The 18,284-nt window shown below is 40.8% G+C and overlaps 1 protein-coding gene across 8 annotated transcripts in view; it reads right to left on the reverse strand.

Annotated features, from left to right (window-relative positions):
- The window catches only part of NOL8 (nucleolar protein 8), a 79,537-nt gene that overhangs the window by 39,098 nt on the left and 22,155 nt on the right, over positions 1-18,284 (reverse strand). For 5 of the 8 annotated variants that reach the window (XM_073352339.1, XM_073352341.1, XM_073352344.1 and 2 more), the window contains 6 exons: positions 18,146-18,229; positions 17,307-17,596; positions 16,390-16,516; positions 10,938-11,008; positions 10,197-10,279; positions 9,634-9,843 (listed from right to left, as the gene is read on the reverse strand). In XM_073352339.1, coding sequence (XP_073208440.1) covers positions 9,790-9,843; positions 10,197-10,279; positions 10,938-11,008; positions 16,390-16,516; positions 17,307-17,596; positions 18,146-18,229 — 709 coding nt within the window. In that variant the 3' untranslated portion in view covers positions 9,634-9,789. Of the gene's footprint in view, positions 1-9,633; positions 9,844-10,196; positions 10,280-10,937; positions 11,009-16,389; positions 16,517-16,553; positions 16,831-17,306; positions 17,597-18,145; positions 18,230-18,284 lie in introns of those variants that run through there. The other 3 variants (XM_073352343.2, XM_073352346.1, XM_073352345.1) reach the window with 3 other exon arrangements.

An 18,284-nucleotide genomic window follows, 5' to 3' on the forward strand; every position in this document is an offset into this window, starting at 1 on the left:
TCTTGAATGGGTGGGAAAATAGCTTCAGTGTCAAGTTCCTCTGCCAACTTCTGTGCACACTTCAGAACGTTTTGAAATCCATCATCTGACCGGTAAGACTGTAGGTACGACTTTGCTTTGTCCAGTTGTTCCATTGCTCCAGATATATCAAGGCCAACACCTTTGAGTCTCTTGCTTACCACATTTATTTCAAACAGTATGTCATGCCACAACACTAAGCCACACAGAAATTTGAAGTTATGTATGTTTCTGGTGATTCCATTTCCCTCTGCCACTGTTCTCCCACGAACAGCTTCTGTCATAGCATTATCCTCCATAATGGCAACTATGGCATCATCTATCTTCCCAATTTGGTGTTTGACAGGCTTTATCGCCTCCACTTGACTTTCCCACCATGTGGCACTCCGTGGTTTCAGTATCAGAGAGGATGTTCCCAGATGTTTCTTCAAAATTTGCCATCGATGAGTTGATGCAGAGAAAAATACATAGATGTTTTGAATTATATTAAAAAATTCAGCAGCCTCACTAGAAGCTGATGCTGCATCACTGATCACCAAGTTCAACGAACGAGAACTGCCTGGGACAAAAAAAGCTCGAGGATTTAACTCTTGGATCCGTGTCTGCACTCCTCTGTTCTTTCCTCTCATGTTGGCACCATTATCGTAGCCCTGACCTTTGAGGTCAGCTATTGCAATTCCCGTATTTTCCAGCTTTTTAAGAAGCACATTTGTGATACCAGCTCCTGTAGTATCATCAGTGTCAATAAATTCTAGAAAATGCTCTCTGACAGTCACTATTTCAGGGACATTTTCACGAGGTTCTGTTGTTGTTACAAAACGCACCATTAAAGTCATTTGTTCCATATGGCCGATGTCAGGTTTGCAGTCCAGAATAACAGAGTAATATCTTGCTGACTTCAGATCTGCCACAATCTTCTGTTTGACTTTTGTTGCCAGTAACTGTATGATCTCATTTTGAATGGTTTTTCCAAGGTAGTGGTGTGTGTACACATTTCTTGGGTGGTGACTCTTCTTAGATGCTCCTGGAGTACAGCATCAAACTCAGCCATCAGCTCCACAATTTTAAGGAAGTTTCCATTGTTTGGCACATACAGCTGATCTGAAGTGCCACGCAGTGCTAGGTTTTGGGTAGCAAGCATTCTCTCAATGGCAATGAGCCTTTTCAGAATATTTTGCCAATAAAGAGACACTGATGCAATCTTCTCTTGATGCTGATCATCTATGGTGGCCTTTAACTTTAGTCTCATCTCAAGCTCTTTCCACCTATGGAATGTTCTTTGGTGATTTGCTACCTTCTTGTGGCATGCCTGAGTTTTCCAATCCTTTGTTCCTGTAGAACCCAATGCGGCTGGAACATTAGACTGGAAGAGTTTGCAACAAAAACAGTATGCAGCATTCTGGGTTTTTAAGTACATAAGCCATGGCCTCTCCCCTTTGTCACCATTGGGGATTTCACGCCAGTAATGTGTTGGATGGAAACTTCTATTTTCATTGTCTTTGGGGAACATGAAGTTTTTACTTGCTGTGGCCCATGGAGTACAGGGAAGTCCCTCAGGTTACTGCTCAAGGGGATCCACAGTCCTGGATCATCTAGACTTAAGGAACTAAACTCAGCAGCAGCTGTTTCTTGAGCCTCCACCACACTCTTCTCCAGGAATGTGCATGGTTACATCCATTTGAGATGGAGATATGAGATGGTGAACTGCCAGTTCACCTGCACTCTGACTAACTGGAAGATCAGGCATCTCCTCACCACTCTCATCCTCACTGGGGCCGGAAGGCTCACTGTGAACATTTGTGTCTATGTATCTCGGGAGAGCTCCTTCCTGCTTAGACAGACAAGCTTTCTTTCTTTTTCTGAATGCTGCCCCAGAGGGGCATTTTCCTTTCACTCATGACTGCTGTTCTGTGCCAGCTATAATGGCTCTCAACGCTCAATCGAAGGGGACAAATAAGCAGGCTGGTAGCAGGGCCTGAGTGAGGGAAGATATCAGCGTCTTAAGGGCCTAACTGGCTCCTACTACTTCAGCTGACTGCCTGTTCTCCTCAAGTGGGTTCAGGGAAGCAGCAGGAAACAGGAAGCTCCCTGAGGACCTGGTGTTAATCAGTCCAAGCTCCTGGGGGTGCTAGAGAGGTACATAAGAGGCTCCTCCTTCTCTCTCTCCCTGCAGCTCCTGCTGCTTTCTGTTATTTCTTCTCACCTTTTCTCCTGCCTGCCTGTTATGTTTCTTGTGCCCTCCTTCCTCCAGCACAGCACTCCACCATCTCTGTGCATCTAGAGCAGAGAGAATACATACGCACCAGCAGCAGATACAATTTTCTACACTCTGGGTCCTAATGGTGCCCCCCCACAGTCTGGCACTTGAGGTAGCCGCTTCAGTTTGCCTCATGGTAAGGCCAGCCCTGATAATTCAGAGCAATGACTCAGAATCTTTACCATCAAGCCCCACGTTATTCAAAGCTAGTGAGCTTACGCCCCTACCTTCATGTATGCTAGAGAAAATATTGGCTATATCGACAACCATAAACATAATTCAAAAGTATAGGGAATGTCTCAAGTGGATGAGCATGCTTTTTGTGAATGTAGGTTATCCAGATGTGGAAAGCCTGATTCTAATTGACCCTGGAATGACCCATGAGACTGCACAAGAACAAAATGGGGCTTGGACTCAAGGGGAGCCCTCTTCCTCTGCCCCCCTCCCTACCTCCATTCTGTCTCTTCTTCCATTTCTCTTTTGAGTCCCTGTCTCCCTCCCATTTTATTTTCCTCAGCCTTTCACCCTGCACTTCCTTGAGGCCTTGTCTCTATTCCCCCACTCTGTCCTTCTCACATGCCTGCCAGACCCTGAGGCAGCCAGCTGCACTTGCTCGCCTCCTCCGTTCTGTCAGTCCACACTAGCTGGGCATTTCAGGGCCTGGGAGAGGTCATGGAGAGTAGAGGAAAAGAAACAAGTTCCCTGCCTTCAGTGCTGGTGCCACAGCGGCCTCCCCACAGTCCGATAGTTCCTCCATCTTATTTTAGCCCCCACCCCAAAAAAAGTTTTGTTCTTTACGTAAATGATTTTCCCTGGTAAATCTAAGTTGTATTAGGTCACAAATATTTACTTTGATAACAATGGGCCCAATTTTGAAGTCCTTACACAGGTAAAACTCTCACTTAAAATGTCGCTGTCTGATGCAGGATTTAGCCCCCTGTGATTAGTGGAAAGTTTTACTAGAGTTTAGCACATGGTAGATGCTGTGCAGCCAAAGCTATGAATATGACAGATGTGTGGGAAGAGAGAAGCCTGTTTCTTCCAAGACACAGTGCAGCAGTTTTAAATTGTGAAATTAATTTTGAAACATTGCTTTTAAGTGCATGAATACTGAGAATAAAAGCTGATTAGTGAAAAGGCAGAAATGGCAGTTAGATATCTTATTCCTATTGGATGTCAATAAGTTAGGTGCCTAACTTCCATTTTTATGCCTTGGATTATCTCCCCTTGCACCTTTGTACCCATCCCTGCCATACCACAGGAGGTGGTTCACCCTGCAGTCAGTTGAAAAAGCAAAGACAACAGGGTCTTAAGTGGCTATAACAGAGGTACCAAGGCTTTTGTTTTGAGTGCAAGAAATTGCTCAGAGTCTATGCAGGAGGAATGCTGATTTACTGTAACTCTCCTAACTGTCACTACAGACAGAAATATGACACTCAGGGATGTCACCTTTCAGTTTGAGAGGCCTATGTTCAGAAAAAGAGTATGAAAGTAATACAGCTAAATTTGATAGCATCAAAGATTTTGGTACAAAATATCTTATTTCCCAATTTGCTTGTCTTCTATAAAGCGCTGAAGTGTAACTTAGTTTTATGGTACTAGTAGAAGCAGATCTTTCCTCTGCCACTGATGCTTTGCAGAACTGTTAGATGGTGTAGGCTTGCTTTTTAAAATTTATGTTGCTTTTTTGTGTAGTTTATCATAGCGTGAGGGGACAATCCCCTTGACTTCACTCCTTAAAAATTTTATTAAGATAATGTTGAAGTAAAAAGAAAACGGTACAGAGTTTAAGCATAGAAGTTTCTGCTTATCAGGGAATAAGGTACAGATTATCAAGGGGTGCGAAATTCGGTTTAGGAACGGGTGGCGTAAGGAATACATAATCTGCAATCTCCCCAATTGGGGGTAAAAGTTTAATGGGGCAAAGCACAGCCATTGAGCTATGGGAGTATGTTGTCCATATAATGGCTATGTTCAGGTGTGGAGTATAATAAGTGGATACGATAATGAGGATGGATCTACCCTCATTTGGTGGGATTTAATGTTCAGTGAGTTTATGGTTCCAGTTCATATGGTCCAATGGAAAAAGTCTCTCAGTCCCTTTCCCATAGTTGATGCACGATGTCGTACCGGCTCACACCTCCTGGTACTGTCGATGGCCGGTGATGTTCGATGTTCATGTTCGATGTAGATATCCCTGGACCATCAGATGGTGTCCAAGACCATGAGGCGCCGCATGAGCTGTGCGTAGCGTTGACCGATCCCACAGGTCCACAGCACATACTCGTTGCAGCAGTCCCAAGCGCCCAGGGCTCCGACGATCAGGGCATCCATCTGCACCTCGTAGCCCTTCGCTCTCAGGGTGTCGGCCAGGGGGGTGTATTTTTCCAGCTTACGAGCTCGGCCTTCGCGGAAGGCCAGGGTCCTGTTCTCGAAGGAGACCGTGATGTCAACGAGGATGATCTTTTTCTGGGCCTCGTCGGTGACTACCACGTCAGGTCGCAACTGGCTGTCAGTACCGGGGATGGCGCAGTTCATGGAGACCTCCCCCAGGCGCGGCGCGATGGCTTTCACCAGAGGGTTCTGGATGGTGTTGTGGCGCAGCTGCCAGGCTCTGGAGTGGGGTAGGGTATGGTTGGAGTAGCCGCACATCCTGCAACGCTTGTCTCGGTTCCCATGGCGGACGGCTCCGTTGAGCAGGACGCAGTTGAGCCGGGCGTGGTGGATGAACCACCAGTCGGCGAAACTACTAAAGATTCAATTTGTTCTTTAATGTGTTGTTGCACAGACATCTCCTCTTGGAGCAACATGTCTTTCAGTACAAGTAAGATGACAAATCTATGGTTCTTTTAAAGACTATTTTAACTCTATTGAGGTAATTCTTTCCTTTGGGACTCTAGACTCAAGTAGATGTCAATTAAGTTGAATTTTTGTGTTGTTGTTATGTTTTATAATGAACATGGACTCAGATGAACTTTTAATATTAACAATGTCTCCCCCTACCTCCCCACCAATGCACTTATGGTCAGAAAAACCTGTCTATGACATCTTCAGTCTATGTACAGTCATCTCTGCTTATCATGGTGACAAGGAGAGTTTTTACTTAAACTTAATTTTTGTTAATTTTGCAGAGTATGGTTATACTCTTACTGCAGAGTATTTATTATTGGTGAAGATGGAGACCTAGAAAGAATCCATCTTGGCCTTCGGAGTGTCTGGTGGCTATAGTTAGAAAAAAATTCTTGATTTGACTTAATTAAAATGTAGTAATTGTTTAACAGCTAACAATGGATACCTAGTGGAACAAGCAACCGCAACTGTACTTTGTAATATTCCCTCACCTGTTGCCCAGTGTCATCTCTCCCCCTGTGATGTCTCATTCAACACATTTTAAACACCACGTGGCAAAAGTCTGTCTGTTCTCCAGATAAAGCAGTAAGAATGCCTCTGGCATTATACTAGTCAGGGATGGTCTAGGCAAGCTTGGTCCTACCACAGTGAGATGGATTAGGTAACTTCATGAAGTCCCTTCCAGTCATACATGTCTATTATTCTAATACCTTTGCTTGAAAACAAAGTACTGAGCATTCTCTCTCTCTCTCTCTCACAGACTCAGGGCTAAAAAATGATTATGGGGTTGAAAAGGAATTTTCCCCCAGGTCAGATTGGCAGTGACCTCAAGGACTTTTCACCTTTCTTTGCAGAGTTTGAGTATGGGTTACTTGCCAGGATTATCTGGGTATACAATTTCTCTGCCATTGCAGAGATCTCCGGCATTGATGTTCTCGGTCCCTCCTATTCTCAGTTTGTGGCATATAATTGTCTAGTCTCCTGTAGGTTGTAATACTTTGGTTTAATTTCAGTTGTTGGGTTTAATGTGAAGGTGCTGGATGACGCCGAGGGCCTGTGCAATACAGGAGGTCAGAGTAGATGATTGGGTGGTGCCTTCTGGCCTTAAACTCTATGACTAAGGCCTGACCTAATTTCCTAGTGTAGACCAGTATAATAATGGCACTCAGGGGTGTGAAAAATTCACACCCCATAGCGACACAGTTAAACCAAGCTAGCCCCCTGCATAGACAGCGCTAGGTTGATAGAATTCTCCCATCAATCTAGCTACCGTCTCTCGCAAAGGTGGAGTACCGATGTCTATGGGGGAACCCCTCCAATCAGCATAGGTACAATCTTCACTTGAGTGCTACAGTGGCACCGCTGCAGAGTTTTAAGTGTAGACAAGTCCTCAGTAGCAGATAGAGAGTCTGATAAAGGAAAACAAATTTCCACAATCCCATTGCTACTGAACATAATTATACTTAACAGAATAAATTTAACATAGTCCTTTTCTAGGATTACATTTTTTTTTTTTTTTTTTAAATAAAGCAAGGTAGTTATCTAAAGCATCAAAGGAACTGACCAACATGCTGAAGTTAAAGATATCTTCCTATATATAAAGCTGAGTTAAATAAGTGGAGCAGAATTACAGCAAGTAAAACAGACAAATACTTAATATTTCTCATAAAAACTTCAACATGGAAGCTCCCAATAATGCTTCCCCATCATGGCCAGCCCCAAACAGACACATTGACATATGTTGTAAAGACTATATACTTTTCCTATTCCCTTTAAAAAACTTACGTGCTCTTAAAGTTTTGCTTTGCCCTTTTTTCAGTCACAGCTTTCTAATCCAATTGAAGCCATTTCATCTCCTTCACATATAGCCTTGTAATTTAATGCCAAACTTGTAATACTCTAATAACCCTTAATTTTCAAAGAATAGGTGCTCAGTACTTGGACAATTACCTTTCTTTCAGGTGTCATGTTTGCCTCAATTTCTGGATGCCCATCACAATCACTAGGTGCTTCTGAAAAATTGGGCCCCAGGTTCTCATCCCGATTCTATCACTGACTTGTGCACTCTCTCTCTGTGCTTCTGTCTAAGCCTTGCAGCAAGCATGGTCCTGTTTCCTCTGTGAGCAGGGTCATACTTCAATTAAGATTGCTGGAAATAACTGATGAGAACACCATTACCATGCACTCCTTGCAAGCCACTTGAAGGATAAGAAACAGCCATAATTCAATACCAACAACTACAAGGATGTAAAAGTTGGAAACCCCAGAGATCGAAGTACAAGATGAAAAAAAATGGCTTCCCAAAACCGAAAATGTCCCTATTCCACTTTTTGTCTTTCCAGCTTGCCATCTTGTTCAGATTCTACCTTTTGCGAATAAAACCATTTACAAGTTAAACAGACGTAACAACCACCTCTCTGTAACGGGATGCAAGGAGGATGTAGAAAAGTCAAAGTAGTATATCCTCTCAAAACAAAACAGCTCCCTGCCCTCTGCCCAAACTAACCAACCAACCAACAAAAAACCCCCCAAAACAAACCCAAGTAAGGCCTAAACTGTGTCCATGTCCACTAAGTACTAGTAGTATTGTGAGAGGGGAACCACCTTTCAGAGTCATCATTGTAGTTGCTCTGACCAACATGCTGCCTACATGCTGCCTACTGCCTGAAGGGCAGCATCTGTGTCTGGGTGCAAATGGAGAAGTAACATGCCTGCTCAGTGGCTTTCTGACTCTGTGGTAATCAGGGAAGCTGTCCACAGCTCACTGTAAAAGAAGCTGCACACATTCTTAACAGTTCTCTTGATAGCCAACTCCAGCTGTGGACTCTGAAACTGCTGATGTGGCATGTGTGTAGACTACTCCCATGCAGCAACCATAACGTGCCTAACTTGTTCATTACTGATTTTAATTATTCAGGAACTTACACACTCCCACCTCCAGGCACTGCAGTATCAAACTGCCTTCCAGGTACTGTGTACCATATAGTTAAAAACAACTAAACATTTCTTTCTAGCTGTAGGAGAAATAGCTTGCTTACTTCCTAGAGTTTCATTAATTTGTTTATACAACTGGGTATGTTGTGTTGTTTGAAGACACTAAGGGGAAGCCAAATCAGAAGAATATTTTGCTTTTATTTCTGAAAGCAGCCATGGAACCTATTCACATACCTTATTCTCATGTAACTATGAGCCATGATTCAGTCCTCAGAGCAGCTCATTTTGCACCACTCTGGAAATATATCCCAAGATGGTTTACCCTACCTGCCATCTTTATACATAATTTGTACTTTGGAAAAACGTGTCCATATTGCTATCTCTCCAGAATGCACAACAATGCAAGACAGAAGAAATTAGAAATAGAGATTTGTATGTTAGGTGATTTAAATCTAGCAATGGGATATATCCATTCCCTTAGTGGAGAAACCACTAACAAACATTTCCTTCTACAACAATCTCACACAGAGTAGGAGATTACTTAATTCAGACTTTGAGAAGAGAAATATTGTTGTATCTTTGCCTCTGCTTGGGTTCTTTGGCATACCTGACAATGCTTCTGATTTTTACTGCTTTAACTCATCCAGTGCCAGATTGTTTCTTGGCCTCTAACATTCCAGCCAGAATGAGCTGGCTTGGCTCTCCCTTTAGCTATCACTGCCATGGTTTAATAGGCCGCAGACCTTCAGCTGTCCCTTATCTTCTGTCAGTCCACGAAGAGGCTAGGAATTGAAACCAAAGTATTTGTCTCTAGTAGAGCACAAGGATGCTCTATGTCTCAATTTTCACTATATTAAATGAGTTAGATTCCTGATAGTAGTTTGAAATTCCTGAAAAGCAGCCACTACTCTTAAAAGCCTATGTTCTACATAATTGTATGAATATAAATTTGTATGTGATGTATAATCACTCAAGAGCAAAGACAACCCCACCAAAAGTTGTCTTAAGTTTTACAGATGAATAAACCTTTATTTAAAAAATGGAAAGGTAGGTTTTGTGCAAAGAATTAGAAGTCCATACATATTTTATAAATCTTTCCAGTTACTTAAACACTTTCATGAACTTCCTGTATAATTTTTTATTTTGGTAATTACAATAAATATTTTGATTGTTAGCAAAACAAATCTTAAAGGCTCTGTATCTTGCTAAACACAGAACGCCAATCCCACATGTTACTGAGAACCTCTGTTAGGAGCTGAATGCTTTCAACTCCCATCCATTTCAGTCACTGCTGTAGATTCTCAGCCCCTTGCAGGACTGGACCCAGAAAACATAAAAAAATATAGCCAAATACAAACTACATTGCACTGAACACTAAAAGTATCCGATAAAGCAGCAACGTTACACTCAAAGCAATTTTCTCCAAAGTTAAAAAAAAAAAAAAAGTGTGTATATACACACACACACCCATTCCATCTGTTCAAATTAACAGATATCCCCACATAACAATAAAAGTGCAACTGTACACATAAAAATGGCCATATTTACAGACCTGTTATCCCGACAGCTGTTCAAAACTTGAAAAGTTTCTAACAGTTTATTTTCAGTTCAGCTGCAATATTTTTCCTGTTAAACCTCTGAAAGACCACAAGTCTGAACCCAGACATTTTCATTTTGTTGTAATACAATATACATGTATCAAGAAACATTGCTGGCTAGCACTGTCAAACTTATTGTTTTGCTTTAACTTTTCTTCTTGCATCCTTATGTTTCTTCCGGCATTCCTGGAAATATTAAAATGTTAAATGGCATTAAATCCAGTTTATAAACTCACAAATTGCTCTTTTAAACCTGCTTTGCTTTTATATTTAACAGAAATTAGCCAGCTCTGGCAGTTATAACAAATCAACAGTTTAAGTGGACATAATACACAAATTATATATATTATACAGACAGTTAATTTTTATTTCACAAAACTCCCTGGTCTTAGTAGGATATTAGGCCATTCTGAAAGTCCAAATGATTCATTTTTATTAAAATGAACAAAATAAGCCACTTTTTTTCCACAAGCAACCCCTCCCCTGCCATCATAATGAACTCTTTCAGTTGTTACTGAATTACAGCTTTAATCACTCACCTCAAGTAACAATCTACGTTGGTTTTCCCAATTATCTTTTTCTTCATTGAGGTTTGATGATCTGCGGAACAGCTTAGGACCATCTACACAAGAGATGCATCAGAACAACTTTGAGCCAGGTTAAAACACAACTTAACCATTTTCTTTCTTATAAGCTTTTGTTTGAAAAAATTGTAGTAACATTATCAATTAATTTGAATTTGTATATGGAAAGTTACCAGGATAAGCTATTTTGAATGTATAAGAGACACATTGTTTTAGCTCAAATTTTAACAACAAACCATTGGTGAAAATATAGACTTGTGTCTGCTTTTTTAGACTGATTCACCTTAAACCCTGCTATTAGCAGTCTATTTATAATGCACCTATCAAACCATGGGGGTGCATTAATCATATATTTTTAAAAAACCCAAACATGTCCCAAGACAATGGAAACTCCACACTAAGCAATCCTTCCAAAAAAGCAAACTTAAGTCACTTTCTCCAATAAGGCTTGGGTAAGCAGAAGAACCTTGCAATTGATACTCAAGGAGATGGCTGGTTTTACAGCCCAAAGTGCCTCAACAGTTTTCAAAATGTAGCTTTTAACATTGGACTTTACATTTTCAAATACTGAAACATTCTAATTAATCCCTATACCATCCCACGTGAATTAAATATTATACTAATATAATTTGTTACAATGCCTCTTTGTTAAATTCCATCATCCTGTAGGAAAAATTTGGATAAGTTCAGTTGTACCTCTTAATCTTTCATCATCTTTGGAAAAGAAGAAAAATCTACTCGTCTTCATCTGTGGTAAAGACTGAGACCTGGAAAGATAAAGAAATTTTAGTCTCAGACAGAAGAGCCAACAGTACTATCCCATTCCAAGTGCCAAAAATCATCCCCCATGAAAGGCAAATTATTTTCTAAACACTTAAGCATTTTAAAGAGGAAAGGCAATTATTGATTTAGTCCTAAGTGGAGCACCTGGTCCAAGAGGAAAGGAGTACTTGTGGCACCTTAGAGACTAACCAATTTATTTGAGCATAAGCTTTCGTGAGCTACAGCTCACTTCATCGGATGCATATTGTGGAAAATACAGAAGATGTTTTTATACACACAAACCATGAAAAAATGGGTGTTTATCACTACAAAAGGTTTTCTCTCCCCCCACCCCACTCTCCTGCTGGTAATAGCTTATGTAAAGTAATCACGCTCCTTACAATGTGTATGATAATCAAGGTGGGCCATTTCCAGCACAAATCCAGGGTGGGAAAAGAAGGGGCTTGTAGAAAGCCCAGGAACTGAGAGCAGCTAGGGGCTCCAGGGAAGTAGCCCAGAGTCACTCCCTGGGTGAAGAGAGGTGGGTTTGGGACTATAGAGGGTAGTCTACAGTTAATCCCTGGGAGGAGAGAGAGCCAGAAAGGTAGGCAAGGGTCAAGGGAAAAGCAACAAGGAGTTGGATAGGTTTCAGAATAACAGCCGTGTTAGTCTGTATTCGCAAAAAGAAAAGGAGTACTTGTGGCACCTTAGAGACTAACCAATTTATTTGAGCATAAGCTTTCGTGAGCTACAGCTCACTTCATCGGATGCATATTGTGGAAAGTGTAGAAGACCTTTTTATACACACAAAGCATGAAAAAATACCCGCCCCCACCCCACTCTCCTGCTGGTAATAGCTTATCTAAAGTGACCACTCTCCTTACAATGTGTATGATAATCAAGGTGGGCCATTTCCAGCACAAATCCAGGGTTTAACAAGAACATCTGAGGAACGGGGTTGGGGGGGGGGGTAGTAGGAAAAAACAAGGGGAAATAGGTTGCCTTGCATAATGACTTAGCCACTCCCAGGCTCTATTCGAGCCTAAGTTAATTGTATCCAATTTGCAAATGAATTCCAATTCAACAGTCTCTCGCTGGAGTCTGGTTTTGAAATTTTTGATGGTGGGATAGAAATTGTTGAAATCGTGGTGGAATTCCTCAAGGGCTTCTTTTCCATGGGTCCAGATGATGAAGATGTTATCAATATAGCGCAAGTAGAGTAGGGGCGTTAGGGGACGAGAGCTGAGGAAGCGTCACCATGATTTCAACAATTTCCATCCCACTATCAACCTCAGCCTGGTCCAGTCCACACAAGAGATCCACTTCCTGGACTCTACAGTGCTAATAAACAATGGTCACAAACACTACTCTATACCGGAAACCTACTGACTGCTATTCCTACCTACATGCCTCCAGCTTTCACCCTGACCACACCACACGATCCATCGTCTACTGCCAAGCTCTGCGATACAACCGCATTTGCTCCAACCCCTCAGACAGAGACAAACACCTACAAGATCTCTATCAAGCATTCTTACAACTACAATACCCACCTGCGGAAGTGAAGAAACAGATTGATAGAGCCAGAAGAGTTCCCAGAAGTCATCTTCTACAGGACAGGCCTAACAAAGAAAATAACAGAATGCCACTTTCAGCCCCCAACTAAACCCCCTCCAACGCATTATCAAGGATCTACATTCTCACAAATCTTGGGAGACAGGCCAGTCTTTGCCTACAGACAGCCCCCCAACCTAAAGCGAATACTCACCAGCAACCACATACCACACAACAGAACCACTAACCCAGGAACCTATCCTTGCAACAAAGCCCGTTGCCAACTGTGCCCACATATCTATTCAGGGGACACCATCACAGGGCCTAATAACATCAGCCACACTATATCAGAGGCTCGTTCACCTGCACATCCACCAATGTGATATATGCCATCATGTGCCAGCAATGCCCCTCTGCCATGTACATTGGTCTAACTGGACAGTCTCTACGTAAAAGAATAAATGGACACAAATCAGATGTCAAGAATTATAACATTCATAAACCAGTCGGAGAACACTTCAATCTCTCTGGTCATGCGATTACAGACATGAAAGTTGCGATATTACAACAGAAAAACTTCAAAACCAGACTCCAGCGAGAGACTGTTGAATTGGAATTTATTTGCAAATTGGATACAATTAACTTAGGCTTGAATAGAGACTGGGAGTGGCTAAGTCATTATGCAAGGCAACCTATTTCCCCTTGTTTTTTCCTACTACCCCCTGTTCCTCAGACGTTCTTGTTAAACCCTGGATTTGTGCTGGAAATGGCCCACCTTGATTATCATACACATTGTAAGGAGAGTGATCACTTTACATAAGCTATTACCAGCAGGAGAGTGGGGTGGGTGGAGAGAAAACCTTTTGTAGTGATAAACACCCATTTTTTCATGGTTTGTGTGTATAAAAACATCTTCTGTATTTTCCACAGTATGCATCCGATGAAGTGAGCTGTAGCTCACGAAAGCTCATGCTCAAATAAATTGGTTAGTCTCTAAGGTGCTACAAGTATTCCTTTTCTTTTTGTGAATACAGACTAACACGGCTGTTACTCTGAAAACTGGTCCAAGAGGTGAATGTAGCTGGACTGCTTGGTAATAGTGACCATAATATAATTAAATATAAAATCCCTGTGGCGAGGAAACCACCACAACAGCCCAACACAGTAGCATTTAATTTTAGAAAGCGGAACTACAAAAAAATGAGGAAGTTAGTTAAACAGAAATTAAGAAGTACATTGGCAAAAGTGAATTCCCTGCAAGCTGCATGGCAACTTTTTTAAAAGACACCATAATAGAGGCTCAACTGAAATGTATACCCTAAATTAAAAAATATACTAAGAGAACCAAAAAAGTGCCACCGTGGCTAACCAACAAAGTAACAGAAGCAGTGAGAGGCAAAAAGTCATCCTTTAAAAAGTGAAGTTAAATCCTAGTGAGGAAAATAGAAAGTAGCATAAACTCTGGCAAGTGAAGTGTAAAAATATCATTAGTAAGGCCAAAAAGAATTTCAAAAACAGCTAGCCAAAGACTCAAAAAGTAATAGCAAAAGAATGTTTAAGTACATCAGAAGCAGGAAGCTTGCTAAGAAATTAAATTAATTCTTTGCATCGGTCTTCACATCTGAGGATGTGAGGGAGATTCCCAAATCTGAGCCATTCTTTTTAGGTGACAAATGTGATGAACTGTCCCAGGTTGAGGTGTCATTAGAGGTTTTTCAACAGATTGATAAATTAAACAGTAATAACTCACCAGGACCAGATGGTATTCACCCAAGAGTTCTGAAGGAACTCAAATGTGAAATTGCAGAACTATTAACTGTGGTTTGTAACTGATCATTTACACCAGCTTGTCTACCAAATGACTGGAGGATAGCTAATGTGACGCCAATTGTTAAAAAGGTCTCCAGAGGTGATCCTGGCAATTACGGACCGGTAAGCCTGACTTCATTACCAGGCAAACTGGTTGAAACTATAATAAAGAACAATATTGTCAAACATATAGATGAACATCATTGTTGAGGAAGAGTCAACATGGTTTTAGTAACAGGAAATCATGCCTCACCAATCTACTAGAATTCTTTGAGGGGGTCAACAAGCATGTGGACCAACGTGATCTAGTGGCTATAGTGTATGTAGATTTTCAGAAAGCCTTTGACAAAGTCCCTCATCAAAGGCTTTTAATCAAAGTAAGCTGTCATAGGATCAGAGGGAAGGTCCTCTCAGGGATCAGTAACTGGTTTTCAAAATGGAGACAGGTAAATAGTGGTGTCTCCCAGGGGTCTGTACTGGGACCAGCACTATTTAACGTATTCATAAATGATCTGGAAAAACGGGTAAATAGAGAGATGGCAACATTTGCAGAGAATACAAAACTACTCAAGATAGTTAAGTCCCAAGCAGACTGCAAAGAGCTACAAAGGGATCTCACAAAACTGGGTAACTGGGCAACAGCATGGCAGAGTAAATTCAGTGTTGATAAATGTAAAGTAACGCACTTTGGAAAACATAATCCCAACTATGCATATAAAATGATGGGGTCTAAATTAGCTCTTACCACTCAAGAAAGATCTTGGAGTCATAGTGGATAGTTCTCTGAAAACATCCACTCAATGTGTAGCGGTGGTCAAAAAAGCTAACAGGATGTTGGGAATCATTGAGGGATAGATAATAAGACAGAAAATATCACGTCACCTCTATATAAATCGATGGTATGCCCACATCTTGAATACCGCGGGTGGATGTGGTCGTCCCATCTCAAAAAAGATACATTGGAATTGGAAAAGGTTCAGAAAAGGGCAACAAACATGATTAGAGGGTATGGAACAGCTTCCATATGAGGAGAGATTAATAAGACTGGGACTTTTCATCTTGAAAAGAGACTACTAAGGAGGGATATGATAGAGGTCTATAAAATCATGTGGAGAAAGTAAATAAAGAAGTGTTATTTACTCCTTCTCATAATACAAGAACTAACGGTCACCACATGAAATTAATAGGCAGCAGTTTAAAATAAACAGAAGGAAGTACTTCTTCACACAACACACAGTCAACCTGTGGAACTCTTTGCCAGAGGATGTTGTGAAGGCCAACTGTGATGACGTACAAAAAAGAACTAGATAAATTCATGGAGGATAGGTACATCAATAGCTATTAGCCAAGATGGGTAGGAATGGTATTCTCAGCCTCTGTTTGCCAGAAGCTAGGAATGGGTGAGAGGATGGATCACTTGATCTGTTCATTCCCTCTGGGGCACCTGGCATTGGCTACTGTGGGAAGACAGGATACTGGGCTAGATAGACCTTTAGTCTGACCCAGTATGGCCGTTCTTATGTAAAACTGCATTGCTTTATAATATCAGAAATGCTACACACTGAAAGATTTAACAGTTTAATTTGTAATAGTAATACTAAAGCTATGGGATGTCTGTTTGAAACAAGGAGACTTGCTCACCAACAACTTAAATGTAAATCTAATTATTGGATAAGGAAGTACTTTCCAAAGTATTTGCATGAAGCCAAAATAAGTTGTTTTTTTATTTTGCATGTTAAGTTGCAATGCATGTGAGGTACCGAGCAACATTTACGTGGCAGGGAAGCCAGTTTTCACTTCCAGCCTCAGTCAAATGCACTGGTCAATCAGTGAACCAGGGAATTTTAAATGTATAGCAGCAACTTGTCTGGTGGGCAGTAAGGAATTCAGTTTTCCAGAATGAGGCTTTTGATGCTGGGGTGGAGGTGGGGGGTGCCAAATAAAAGGATTTTTTCCCGGCTGCCACATAAATCCTGATAATCAGTAAGTACTTAATAGCCACAAAATATAAAACCAGATTTACATTTCTTTGAAGTTTTCACTTTCAGAGTCTTCTGGCTCATCATTTTCCTCTGAGCTGCTGTCCTGGAAACGAGGATCCTCTTGCCATGCTACTCTTGCAGGTTTTATTGTTTCAATTTTGTAGGGCTCTGCAATAGTACCACCAAAAAGTCTGATCATTCCCCTGACTACAAAGTGAAACTTCTGTTTAGGTAAGTGTGAAATATCTGATTTGGAAAGGACACTTTTTGTGCTTTCAGAAGGATATGCAGATTTTCCCTATCTTCCTCTGTTTTACATTTCCATCCCCAAAATCTACAGTCAGTATCATTTTGGCTTAAGTAGAGAATAGCAGATCTCCTTTGAAGCCAGTCAATGTTACTCCTTATTGGCCAGGGAGAGTGCTGTTAAATATCCAGAGGATAAGCATAGTCCCCAGGTAGTATTCTCAGCCTTTGCTGATCTGTCAAAGAAGAGAAAAGGACAACAATACAACTGTTTTCCCTGTGCGGTACAACACACCACCCAAAACCAACAGTACAAAATCCAAGTAGAAAGCAATTCTTTACATGCAGATTGTGACGCTGGTAGACCAGCTCACTTGTATGTTAATATTGTTCAAGATAGATGTTAGATTTGTAAGAATATGTTTAGATTCTATACAATTCTTATAAGTTGCTCCATGCATTAATCTTACCTGTAATGTCTGTATACCATGCTATAAGGAAATATTCAAGTTATGCTTAATTGTGAAAATTTGCTTTAAATTTTGCTCAGATCTGTCCATGAGATTTGTTTAATCTGTTTGACAGAAGGATGATTTCATACAACCTGGTGAGTCATCTTATTAAATACAATCTTCAGTGATTCAAAAGTTAAAACAAATAAATGCCAGTAAAAGCAAACTATTAAAAAAAGTACCAGAATCTGCAATGTTACCTTCTTTCACAGCTGACTGGTTCATATCATCACCAAAAAAGGAAAACGTGAAGCCACTAGATTTTTCTTCTGCATTGCCCTCAACATTAAGTCTTAATATATGCCGGTCAGCCAGAGTTGATTCTTCCATATCATCATGTTTGTCCCAGGGTATTATTTCACTTTTTTCAGCTGCACATTTTGTTGATCCAAATACCTCTTTTAAATCCACCGCAACATCATAGTATATTTCTTTAGACACTTCGGGCAATTTCTCTGCCTCCTCCCTTTTCTTCTTTCTTTTAGCTTTACTGGAATTATATTTATTTTAAAAAACAATTATGCACTGGACAAACATTTGAAAGATATGGGGTTTTCTTTTGACTGATCTTTGTATTACTTAAAGGAGACTTCCTATCCAGGGAAATATTCAAATCCTCTAGCAAGTACTTTGCTGTTCTGCATTCCTGTTTTCTCAGTAATTTCAGTTTCTGGTAATAGGATGCCCTAAGAGTTAAAGGATTACATTCCTGTCTCATCAATTTGAGCAAATTTTTCATTTTTCAACTATTTCCTCTCTCCAGATCATACAGATAAGCACAACCTACAGAAGGGAAAAATTCATGTTTGACCTTAAGAGACTGGTGACAACTCTGATCTATTGCTAGCATCATCACTGCTGTACTAAAAGGAATCTTTATAGAGAGTCTACATTTTACTAGGGATGGGGAGACTTGCAAAGGGGACAGCAGAGTAAGCAAGGAGAATGATAGGCTTGTGGCCTCCAAATACTTTTGAAAATCAGCCCTCAAGGGGAAGAAAGTTTGTCTTACAACTATAAGGAGGTGATAAGATATTACCTCTCTTTTTCTGTAGTATCTGTTTTCCTTTCAAAAACTTCATGGTCCTGCCTTGTGGGATCATAGCGTAAGGTATTAATATCTCTGTATGAATAAGAGGAATAATAAAAAGAGATACTGTAACTAAATGTCTAAAATA

This window comes from Lepidochelys kempii, chromosome 7, assembly GCF_965140285.1.
Source record: "Lepidochelys kempii isolate rLepKem1 chromosome 7, rLepKem1.hap1, whole genome shotgun sequence".
NCBI classification, from domain to species: domain Eukaryota; kingdom Metazoa; phylum Chordata; order Testudines; family Cheloniidae; genus Lepidochelys; species Lepidochelys kempii.